We start from the raw sequence: 12229 nt of genomic DNA, 5'->3' as shown, positions 1-12229 counted from the left end.
CTCCCCAGGCAGAGAGACTGGGGGTGGTCTTGGAAAGACCTGGCCTCTTGCTCAGACTCCTCCCCGTGACAGCTGTGTCCCCAGTGAGCAGTCCCTTCTTTGCCCCTCTCTTGGTTCTGGCAAGCTGAAGCATCTCCGTGTGGGCCTGGCCCAGGCCAGAATGGGTGCTGAGAAGGAGAGGCACCACCTTTGGGCTGTTTTTTAGCAGAGCCATTGCTGGCCAAGTCACTGAGTCTGAAGTGGGGGGCAGCAGTGCTCTGCTGCAGTGGTGTGTGCACCATGCTCCGAGAACAGTGTCAGGCATGTAATGTCCCCTCATCTCAAGCCTCGATGGCACCCTGGAGTGTCACCTCTGTTCCAGGCACCAGTGCACTGAGCCTGGGGGTGGGGGCGGGGGCTTGGGAAAAGAAGCTCAGGTTGTCCATAACCCTATGAATGCCATGCCTGGTCCCTGAGTCCCCCAGGCTCACTCAAACTCCAGGTTGGCCGTAAGGACCCAGGGACAAGCGTGGAGTCCCCAGGGCTCCACAGCACTGTCCCCTCCTCCTCCCTCGCGCCAGCTCAGCTCAGATCTGAAGGCTGCGTTATCCTAGCAGCCTGTTGCAGGGCTATAAACGGATATTTGCAATGAGGTTTTTTTTTTCTTCCCCCTACTTGGCACTATGTTGGTATTTTTAATTAGCTTTTGATAAGGCATTTATAGTTTTTAATTAAAGGGGGAAGAAGGGAAAAGAAGCCCTCTTACCATCAGACAGAGCAGAGCGTGTGTGTGAATGTAAATCCTGGCTCAGATGTGCTCAGGTTTAGACAGGAGGTTCTGAGGGACCACCCACCCTGCCGGGCATCCTGGACACCATGATTCCGGCTTCATCCAGCCCTGATGAGGGGAGTGCTTAGGTGGGCGGAGGTGGGGCTGCTTTAGCTAAGGACCACAGCAGTGGCTCAAACAACGGGAGTTCAGGATCAAGGCCCATGGTAGGCTCTCAGCAGCCTCTTGTGTGGACGCTACTTGGGTCTTCACTGACCTCACGAGGATGTCTTCCTGCTCACGCACCTTTGGGTCTCTATCTCCCCTTTTACAAGGATGCCTGCCGCTCTGGGTTAGGGACCAGCCCAGGTCCACTAATTACATCTGTTGCGACTGCTGTCTCCAAGGAAGAATAAATTCTGAGGGATCAGTACAGGGTCAGGGCTGCAGCTGTGTGGATTTTGGGGGGGGACACAGTACAGTCTTTGGTGGAGTTTTGGGTTTAGCCATTGGTCCTTAGCCTGAGGATGGAGCCTGCTAGCTTGTCAGAGTACTCTGGGGGGTGTTGCACCCCATTTTCAGGGAGTCTGCCCTGCAAACATTTGCTCCCCCTGATATGTATAAACACCTGTTGTATGCCGTAAATACACTGGCCAACAAGACAGACATATCTCCTGCCCTTGTGAGGTTTAAAGTCTACAGAAGAAGGTCAGAATAGCCATGTCACCAAGCAGGCAGCCAAGGACTCCTGAGGTATGATTAGGGTCCCGGTTAGAGCCCGGCTACCTCATGGGGTGGGGTGAGCGGCTGGGGCCTATCCAAAAAGGTAGATCCTGAAGCTAAGAACTGAGAGAGAGGGCCAGGCAAGCGGCAAATTTGGAACAGAAGGCCAGAGGCAGGAGCATGGCTGACGTCATGCCCCTACCCCCCGCCCCAGAGAGCTAGGTAAGGTTAGGGGTGGATAGTTGCTCACGAGAGCCTTGAGTTTGTCTCAGTCCCGTTGGGAAGTAGAGGGAAGTGTTATAGAGTTTAGGCACTGAACCCCTTGGCAGGAGGCTGGGTACGCCTGGCATCACACCCTGTCTAGGAGCCTGTTCTCCTCATGTCTTGGCTCTGAGAAGTGTTTCCTTCCCTGGGCCCCCAGCCAGCCCAGGGTGCCTCTAAGAGGCGGTCCCCAGCAGCTCTTAGAACCCCCAGCATCATGTGATCTAACAGAGGCCTCAGGGTCCCCTTGGCTCAGGAGCAGAGCTTTCTCTGGATGCCCCTAGGCCAGCCTCAAGGTCCCCCTCCAGAACCTCTCCAGGGTGCCCCTGGTGGCCAGGAGTGTCTGGAATGTGAATTGCTTCATCCTGGAGCTGGTGTTGGATGAGACGCTTATGCTGAGGTGACAATCTCCTCACCTGTGAGGTGGGGGTGCAGGCAGCCCCCCTCAAAGGCTGTTTGAGAAGATTCCATGTGCAGGTTTCCCCAGGTGTCTACAATGGACACCCCACCGTGGGCCCCTCTTGGCCTCAGTGACTTTCACGCTGTGTCCCGCTTCCCGTCCGCAGCCAGAGCTGGCCCCCTGTGGAAGCCCAGTGGGCTGTGTCACCCGAGGCTGGGGGAGGGGGGATGCTGGCACCCTGAAGGTGCCTTTTGCTGAGACAGGCCTTCGTCTCTGCTGACCGGCTGCGCAGCTTAGATAAATGGGCTGTCACCCAGGGGCGGGCGTGGGCCTGGGAGCGCAGGTTCTTTCTGGACCGCGTGTGGTTGCTTGCAGCTACCTGAGGGTTGGGAAGGGAGGGAGGGTGAGTGGAGGGGACAGCCCCTCAAGCCCCGCCCAGGCTCAGTGGTGACCTTTGTCATCTGTGAAGCTGGTATATGGGAGCTGGAAGGGCCTCAGAGAACCATCTGTTAAGAAAACCAAGTCCCAACAAGGTCAGGGTGCCCTTGTGGGCTATGGCGGGGGCTCCTGGCCAGTGTCCACTCTGATAGAAATTTATATTTAATTCCTACCACAGTTCCTTGCTTTAGGGGGCTTCTGGGGACACCAGCCCATGAAGCTGGCATGGCCAGTGTAGGTATGACCCTCGGGACTTTAGCGGCAGTGATGAACTGTCCTTGGGTGGCAAGGATCTCTTAGCCATTTCTTCCGTGCCCATGGATAACCATGACTGCCAGCCTCCGCGATGGGACCCCGGCATCCTTTCCCCAAGTCTTTTCCATTCCACCATCTAAGCCACAGTGGCAGAGGCTCTGGCAGCCGGCCACAGACACGCCTCACCTCCTGTCACTAGGGGGCGCTCCAAAGCCTTGCATTTCCTTGAATCGGGTGTTCTGGTTCAGGGTCACATTTCTACGGAGGCCGGGCCGCCTGCTGGTCACCTACACTAGTCCCAGAGGAGCACTGGTAGCAGGGCATGGATGCAGCCAGGTCAGACCCAGCTCTGGGTTTAAACGCTGCTTGGCCCGGCTCGGCACTCCTTGGGGGACTCGCTCAGGTTTTCGACTCTGGGCCTCTGTTGTCACCTTTAATTAAATGGTACCAGCTTTGGTTTCTGTAGACTATCGGGAGCCAGCGAGCAGGGACGGCTGTGTAGCTGTGACTTGGGTAATTGAACTGACAGTATGTTAGTTATAAGTCAGGGCTAATGACAGTATCTGCTGTGCAGGCTTGTGGGAGTTAAAGAATTCGTTCATGGGCATAGTGACAGGCACAGACTCGAAGGGGACTCAGTGTTGACCACTGGCACTTTTTACCGGTGTTCCATGCTGTGTTGGGTCAGCATATACAGCCCCTTGGCTCCTTACAACATTCTGGTGTGCGTGTGTATGTGTGTGCTCGTGTGCGTGTGTGTGTGTGTGTGTGTGTGTGTGTGCGCACGCACGCATGGTTGTCATACCCATTTTAGAGACGAGGAAGCAGAGGCTCAGAGAGGTCAAGTCCCTGTTCAAATGGACATGGAAGTTCAGAGCCACAGACTGCTCTGGCCTGGCTAGCTTACTCTGTGTGTGGTCACGCTCTGAGATGGAAAGAGTGGTATTGTGTATTGCAGAGGGGGTTCCCAAGGGTTTTATTTTTTTTTATTTAAAGAATTATTTATTTTATATATGTAAGTACACTGAGGCTGTCTTCAGACACACCAGAAAAGGGCATCAGATCTCATTATAGATGGTTGTGAGCCACCATGTGATTGCTGGGAATTGAACTCAGGACCTCTGGAAGAGCAGTCAGTGCTCTTAACAGCTGAGTCATCATTCCAGGCCCCAGTTCTTAATTTACTAGCTAGGCTGGGAGTATAGAAGCAAGGTTCAGGGGGAGCCAAGAGGTGGGGAACATGCTGAACACATGTGGCCAGAGGACAAGGTGAGGAGTTTGGTGGCTTCCCCGTATAACCTGGTCTCTTACATCTCTGGGGACAGCCGTTCTCAGACTTGCCACACGGCAGCGGGCCCAGAGGAGGGTATGCCCATGTCGAGTGCTTTGTAGTCGATGAGGGGGTTTGGGGCACCCAGCTGCTGGTTCTCTCCTCTCTCCCTGGCCCCAGTTACTGTGCCCACTGCTCTAAGGCAGTGTTTCTCAACTGTGGGTCGGCACCCCTTTGGGGAGTCAAGTGACCCTTTCACAGGGGTCATGTACCGGATGTCCTGCATATCAGGTATCTACAATATGACTCATAACAGTAACAAAATTACAGTTATGAAGTGGCAGCGGAGATAATTTTGTGGCCGAGAAGGTCACTTCAGCATGAGGAACTTTATTAAAGGGGTACAGCATTAGAAAGGTTGCGTTGTAGGGCGTCTTATCCCTGCCTCCAGGCCTCTCAGTGGGTCTCAGCTCCCCTTAAACCCCCTTCCTGCCCAGCACCCTGACAACCTAGAGCAGCCACTGGGGCGTGGTACGACTTGGGATGCAGGCACTGTCCAGCAGGGAGTGGTTCTCAGTGAGATGGGCATGGTTGGGGCGTGGCAGGGGAGGGACTCTTTTCAGGCCAGGATGGTGCTTGGCTGCACCTTCTCAGAGCCTCTCACCACCGTTCATCCCCCTTGTCCCTCTTGTATCTGGTAGCATCTGTGGAGGGAAAGAGGTCTCCGGTCTGAAGGAAATCCTCATGGTTTTCAGATGAGCTGTGGTCTTGGCAAAGTCCCTTCCCATCCAGATGGGGACACTACGACTCTGAGAAGCTTAGGCAGGTGTGCTCCTTAGAATCAAGGTCATGCTGGTCCCAAGTCCCTGGACTCTGCAATCCTTTACCTCCTGGCAGGTACTAACGTGGAGGTTGCCTCTCCGCGAAGCCCCTGTGTCTCTGTCCTCCATGTCCATTTTTTTTCCCTCGGTGCGTTTCAGCTCATAGTGATTGGCTGTTGCTGTCTCCACCCACTGCGGTTTTCCAGATGGCAGGGCCTACGCCTGCTTCTGCCTGTTCTCAGCACCAAGCTCACGTGTGGAGTGAATGGACGAGGCAGCGGGAAGAAGAGATGTGTAGGGTGGTCCCGGTGCAATGGGGGGGGGGGATAATGTCAGGCACCCCAGTGAAGTGAGGGTGAAAGACCATGGGGAAGGGTGTATGGAGCCAGCCACTGACCTGTGTCCTTCTCTCCCATAGGTGACATTCCCTGGGACCTGGAGAGCCCTCCCATGTGCATAACTGTGGGCCCAGGGCCGATTCGCACGCTGCTGAGCCTGGAGGATGCCGCCTGGGCCAGCTGCGGGCCAAGGGTCACTGTACTAGATGCTGCCACTCTGCAGACTCAGGTACCCATACCAAGGCCTCATCCGTCGATGCTGGCTGGAGTCACACCCATCTATGACCTCTGCTCTTTAAACAGAGGTGTAGCTGGAGGCCCCTGGGTCCTGTCATGCTCAGTTGTAGGCAAAGCTGTGTTGTCTCTGCTGGGATGAGGGCCTGGCTTCACGGCCCCACCTTGTCATATCCTGTGTTCCATCCTTAGTGGCTGGTATGAACTTTGGTGGCTTCCCAAATGGTATTTTGGTGGCATTTGCCGTTGTTGATTCATTTGGATTATTGATTGATCAGATTTGGCGCCAGACCCAGAGGGGAGCCTGGAAAGGTCCCCAGACAGGCAGGCTCCTCTGGCGTGCCCCCACGTGTGGGGTTGTTTTCTCATCTCCATTAGGTTCTCCTCCTTGGGCACCTCTAATTTGATGATTGATAGCTCAGGCGCTAGGCAGAGCTTGGTGCTGTTCACTTGAGGGTGGTCAGGGTAGGGGCCTGGAGGACTCAATCCTCACTGGAAAAGGGGGAAACTGAGGTGGGGGCACTGTGGATGATGATGGGATGATGGTGGTGGTGGTGATGATAATGATGATGATGATGGTGGTGTGTGTGTGTGTGTGTGTGTGTGTGTGTGTGTGTGTGTGTGAAGTCCTGGGAGATGTGACCTGCACTCTTCTTATTGTATGTCCCTACTTTTCCTGAAGTCTAGAGGTGAGCGTCTGGGCTCTGCACATGAGTCTGTGGCTAGTCCTTGCTTAGCCAATGAGCATGCTCACGCCATGGGAATACTGGCTTCTAGCCCATGAAGGAAGGCTGCATACATGTCTCCTCTCTGTGTCCTGGGACTCCCTGTGGGAGGCAGAAGCAAGAGGTCTGTAGGGGACCTCGGTGAGGAGATTCAAGAGACAGCCTCATGAGCCAGAGGCCCAGGAGAGCCAGCGTGGGGTTTAGTCTGACACAAAGGCCTGAGAACCAGGGAGGCACCAGAACAAAGGCCAGCTTCAAGCTGGCAGTCCCAGGATCCCAAAGCGCTGGGGTTTCTGCCTGGTTCCAGGGATGGCAAGACCTTCCATCTGTCTTGGCTATGGAGGCAGAGAGAGACTCTCCTCGCTCAGCTCTGTGTGCCTAGGTGATCACTGAACCGGGTGAGGCCCGCACACTTGGGGAGGGAGGCCATCTGTGTAACTGTCTACAGCTCAGATCTTCCCTCGTACCAGACACAGCCAGTCACGTGTGACCAAACCCCTGGGCACTGGGTGGCTCAGTCAGGTGACTGTCTGAGGTAACACTGAGTGAGCGGTGCCAAAGGAGCCACAGTGTAGACCCGCACTGGCAGGGGGATGGAGCGGACATGGGAGGAGTTGGATGACTGACCATGTGTCAGCGCCTTAGCAGGAGAGGCTTCGTCTCGTGAGCCGCATGGCAAGTTGTGAGACACTTGTCTGTGTGTATGTGTATGCGTGCGTGTGTGTGTGTGTGTGTGTGTGTGTATGTGTGTGCGCGCGTGTGCATGTGTGCGCAGTCTTGGGGGTCATTCCTCAGGTTCTGTCCACCTTTATTTTGGAGGCAGAGTCTCTCAGATCCTGGAATTCATCAACTAGGCTAGACTGTCTGGTGCTGGTCGTGTGCCTCAGGGATCTTCCTGTCTCCATCCCACCTTGACCCCCTCACTGGGATATAAGCATGTGCCCCCTCCTTTAAAGTACGCGTTCTGGGGCTTGAATTCATGTCTGTGTACCACACTGTCTCCCAAGCCCCATGCTGTCCTTTGTAGAGAGGCTGCTGGGGGCTCTAGTTGTCACCGTGGGGTCTGTCCCATTCAAGAGCTACTTGAACACGACACTGAGGACCTGTGACCTCCCTGGTGCTGCTGGGCAGGGCCACAATGACCAGGCGGTGTGACCAGTGAGAGCAGAGCCCCGCTCTCCTGAGCTACTGAGGGGTAGAGTGGGGAGAGGAGCAGGTGGCTGTGCCCACAGACCTCTTCCCGGCCCCCTGCTGTGTCCTGGGGAACCCTCATCATGTCCCTTCCAAGGCCTTGTCACCTCTTCTATCTCATGAAAGGACAATGGACAAGGTTAGCTGGCATGCCAGGGTCCTGTGGTCCCCATGAGCTGTTCCTGCAGAAGGCTTTTTCAGGGACAGAGTTTGGGGAGCTGCGGGAGTTGGGGACAGGACTCTAGGTGGGGAAGTTGGGCTCCTCCCACAGGCTCCTGGGCTGTTCCGTAGACTTGATCAGTGGAGGCTTAGAGGGGAGAGTGGGCAGGATTGTCACTAGCATTAGCTCCACCCCTGGCTCAGCCACTGTTGGTCCATCCCTGTCAGTAGGATCCCCCACACCCTTGGAGGAAGAATAGTTTATGAACAGAGCTGAGATGGGACCTTGGCTTTGTCTCTTCATTGCTTTGTGACCTTGGGTAGGTCTCTGAACCTCTCTGTGCACGGTTCTCCTTATTTTCCCAGCTCCCTGACTTTGACTGTACGAAGCCTAGGGGGTCAAACTGCTTGCATGGGTGCAGATGTCGGTGGTGTGGGCCCTGTCAGCCTCCATAGGCAGTACAAGCCTGCGGGCCCCTCTCACTTCATGGGAAGAAACTCCATCCCCTCCTGACCCAGGAGTGTAGGCTGGGCACAGGGTAGGTTTGTAGAGCCAGCATGGGCTGCTCTTCCTGGGTTCTGTCCCTCATCCGCCAGTGTTGTCTGCCTCTGGCTAACTGTCCCAGGGCTCCAGGGACCTCCTGGCTCCCAAGAGGCTGTCATGATTTGAGATTAGTGCTGGACCAGCTGCTCTTAAGGCAGGGTCAGTATGACCTTTCACCTGCTCTGGGCCCCTGGCCAGGAGGTCCCTGCCTCAGCATTCCTGGGCAGCCGGGAGGCTTCTCTGCAGATGGGTGACAGCTCGCTCGGCCCTGCATTCTGCCCGCACAGCAGTGGCTCAGTTATGAGGTTGCACCATGTATATTTAATAGCTCCTGGATGGAGGGGAGCCACCCACCCTAGCATTGTGTGCTGGAGCTGGCCCCATCTGGCTGCTGCTAATGACCGCAGACTCAGCCCTGGGCTAGCTGGCGTCAGGCTTGCCTGTGGGTCCCTGGCGGGACTAGTCAGTCCTGGGGAGCCTTCAGAGTGTGCTACATCCTATATATATGGTTGTGCTGAGCCTGAGTTCTGCACCTGCAGGGTCTTCAATATCTCCACACAGTACAGGCATCCAGGAGAGCCTTCTGTGACGCCTGCCTCATGCAAGCTCCCCCAGGCTTCAGGAGGACCACGGCGAGTGGGCAGCCAGCTAGTGGGTGTCGCAGCCAGGAGACCTGGCTGTATGATTCTTGTTTCTCCATGGCTGGGGCACGAGATGAAGACACCAGGGTTCATCTGGCTGTCTCCATCCCCAGGAAGTGACAATGGACTCTGTTAGACCCGGCCTGGACTTATGTATTTTACATATATAAACTCGTTTCATCTTGAAGCCACTCTATGAGAAGGGTGCTGTTCCCACTTAACAGATGTGAGAACAGGCACAGAGAGGTTAAGTAACTCACCTGAGGTTACACAGCTGGAAAGAGGCAGAGTCAGGGCCTGAGCACAGGCCTCATGAGTCTTAATTCCCAGGCTGCCTGTCTCAACCAAAAGGGGGTTCTGTCTCCTTCGGAAGGCACCTACGTATCACTCTGGGGGACCAGATTCTGTGCCTGCATCTTCCATGTCAAGGGTTGAACCTCGGTCATCCTGTGTCTGGTTCATTGGTTGTGACAGCAGATGCCCATTAGTGGACAGCCCCAGTGAGCAGGTGCTGGGTGCAGGGTATGTCGCCCATCTCCGTGTCCTCAGTGTATGACACTCAGGGGACCAAGATGACCGAGACCTGGCCTCTGCCCTTTAGGAGTTCAGACTCCACTGTGGAGAAAGACCGGGGCTATGGTGTTACCTGACATGGTGAGGTAGTGACATAGCTGGAACACAGGGAGGCAGGAGTCATGTCAACCCTAGCTAGAGGGGACACAGGAGCTGGAAGGTTGGGGTAAGGGCTGGTCGTGTGTGACATGTGACAGAAGAGAGTACCGAGGTATGTATTCACTGAGAGGCAAGCAGCAGAGTTAAGCCAGGTCGGGGTCGCTGGAGGCGCACCAGGTGGCAGGACAGTGGGGGCCAATGTGGGAAAGAGATCTCTAAATGAGGGCCGTTTCCCTCAGCCCACTTGGCTGGGTCCCTGCCTCTGCCCTGACCTTGCTCAGTTCAGGCCCCATGGAGCTGGGCCACTGCTGCCTCAGGCTTTTACGCTTACCAGCAATTGCTTGTTCGGCTCCTTGATCCCAGCAGAGGCAGAAGCGAGGCCTGTTAAATAATAATGTGGCTCGCCAGGGCCTGTGTCAACACGGCGTTCTCTGTGTTCATTATCTGCATCGTCACCTTCAAAGTCTAATCCAGTCAGTCTAGAGTTCACTCAGAGCTGTCGCTGGAGGGAGAGCCCGCTGTGGGGTGGTTGTTGCATCTTAATTAAAAAAAAAAAAAAGCCCGACTGGGGACAGCAGGCCTGAGGCATGCTGGGTATGATCTCCTGGGATGGGGTGGGGTATCGGGCAAGCCTACATGGCCTGGGGTCTCTGCCTCCTGCTCACGGGACAGGGAGGGCGGTGGAGTCAGGGTGGGGCTACGATGTCCTTGAGTTGTTAGTTCTGTGTACTGCTGCTGAGAGATGAACCAGCTTGGTATGTGGATGGGTATCAGTCGGGAGCAAGCCCTTTTCTCCTGTTGTATTTTTAAAAGTTTTTGATTCTGTGTATGCACGTGTGTCTTTGTACGGGTATGTAACATGGGTGTGGGTGCCCGGGGAGGCCACAAGATCCCTGGAGCTGGACGTAAGGCTGTGGTGAGGTGTTTGCCATGAGTGCTGGGAATCAAACTTGGGTCCTCCGGAAGAGCAGCAAGTCCTCCTCCTTCTCCTCTTTTCCTCCTCCTCCATCTCCTCCTTCCTCTCCCTCTTCTTCCTTTCCCCCTCCACTGCCTCCTCCTCCTCCTCTTTTCCCCCATTCTTCTTTGTACATTTTATTATTATTACTGGGGCAGGGGCATGCGCCACAGTGTGTGCATGGAGGTTAGAGGATATTTCTGTGTAGTCAGTTCTCTACTCATTCTGTGTGAGTATCAGAGTTTAAAATCAGGGCATCCGGCATGCATAGCGAGTACTTCCTCTGAGCTATCTTGCTGGCCCCATGCTTTTCTTTTTTTTTCTTCAAAGTTCATCTGCCCACCCACCCACCTACCCTCTGTTAGCCTTAGAACAGGACTGTATCCTCCCTACAGTCCAGCTCCTCCCACAGCCCGACTCCTCCCTACAGTCCAGCTCCTCCCACAGCCCGACTCCTCCCTACGGTCCAGCTCCTCCCACAGCCCGACTCCTCCCTACAGTCCAGCTCCTCCCACAGCCCGACTCCTCCCTATGGTCCAGCTCCTCCCACAGCCTGACTCCTCCCTACAGTCCAGCTCCTCCCACAGCCTGACTCCTCCCTACAGTCCAGCTCCTCCCACAGCCTGACTCCTCCCTACAGTCCAGCTCCTTTCACAACCTGGCTCCTCCCACAGCCTGGCTCCTCCCATAACCAAGCTCCTCCCACAGCCTGCCTTTGCCCTCTGATCTCCTTTCTCTTAGGAACACATTCCCACACTGCTGCTGCTCCGTCTCTGTCCCCTCAGTTTTGGACTTTACCGTGACCTCCCCGGGAGACCACTCTACCCTGTAACAGCTTCAGCCAAATCGCTTCTAGTCACAGCTTAACATGTCACCAGGCGGTGTGACCACATGAGTATTATTCACTCTCTGAAAACATCTTCTTGATGGTTGTCCTTTGGGCCACTAGAACATAGGTCCTATGGTTACAGTCACAGCAGGCTCAGAGGCTCATGGCTTTATGGAGGTGCTCCCGAGGGCAGGTGCAGCTTGCAGGCCGGTGTGATGCAGCTGCAGTCACTTTTCTGCACAGGAGGTGACAGTCTGGGCTAGGTGATGCCAAGGGCCAACCCAAGCGTTCTAGGAGGAAGTGTGAGACCAAGGAGGTGAGGACACACCAAGAGCAGGGTGGGAGTGGAATGAGGGGCTGGTTTCCTGGTGAGCAGAGATAGACCCCGCCCATAGGGTGGGAGTGGAATGAGGGGCTGGTGTCCTGGTGAGCAGAGATAGACCCCGCCCACAGGGTGGGACTGGAATGAGGGGCTGGTGTCCTGGTGAGCAGAGATAGACCCCGCCCATAGGGTGGGAGTGGAATGAGGGGCTGGTCTCCTGGTGAGCAGAGATAGACCCCGCCCACAGGGTGGGAGTGGAATGAGCGGCAGGTCTCCTGGTGAGCAGAGAGAGACCCCGCCCATAGGGTGGCATTGTACCCTCCATCCAGGTTTGCACATCTGTGGGACATACAAACTGACAGCCTGGGGCCCCCTAGACCTGCCTCAACACCAGCCTTAGGGGTTCCTACCTTAGCCCCGATGCCCAGAGCTCAGCCAGTGGCTTGGGTATAGTTTTCATCTTGCTGGGGAGCCTGGAGCCCCACACGTGCCTAGCAAGTGCTTACCACTGAGTTATACCGCCATCACTTGGATGCCTTGTAGAAGCCTGGCCCTGGGGTCTTGCACCCATGGGGTTGCTGGGAGGAGTCACTAGGTACCCCTCTCTCATTATACCCCTGCTCCCTGACCTCTGGAACATCCTGTGTAGACCTCTTCCACATCTGTGGGGGCTCCATTGTAGCTCACACTACCTCTGTCAATG

General features: G+C 55.5%; 1 protein-coding gene across 10 annotated transcripts in view; it reads left to right on the top strand.

The window, feature by feature from the left end:
- Arhgef10l (Rho guanine nucleotide exchange factor 10 like) overlaps positions 1-12229 on the top strand; it is a 145770-nt gene that overhangs the window by 117419 nt on the left and 16122 nt on the right. For all 10 annotated transcript variants that reach the window (XM_029539498.1, XM_029539497.1, XM_021199843.1 and 7 more), the window contains one exon: positions 5335-5483. In XM_029539498.1, coding sequence (XP_029395358.1) covers positions 5335-5483 — 149 coding nt within the window. The remainder of the gene's footprint in view (positions 1-5334; positions 5484-12229) is intronic.

This window comes from Mus pahari, chromosome 6, assembly GCF_900095145.1.
Source record: "Mus pahari chromosome 6, PAHARI_EIJ_v1.1, whole genome shotgun sequence".
In the NCBI taxonomy this organism is placed as follows: domain Eukaryota; kingdom Metazoa; phylum Chordata; class Mammalia; order Rodentia; family Muridae; genus Mus; species Mus pahari.
This window is presented reverse-complemented; position numbering and strand designations above follow the sequence as displayed.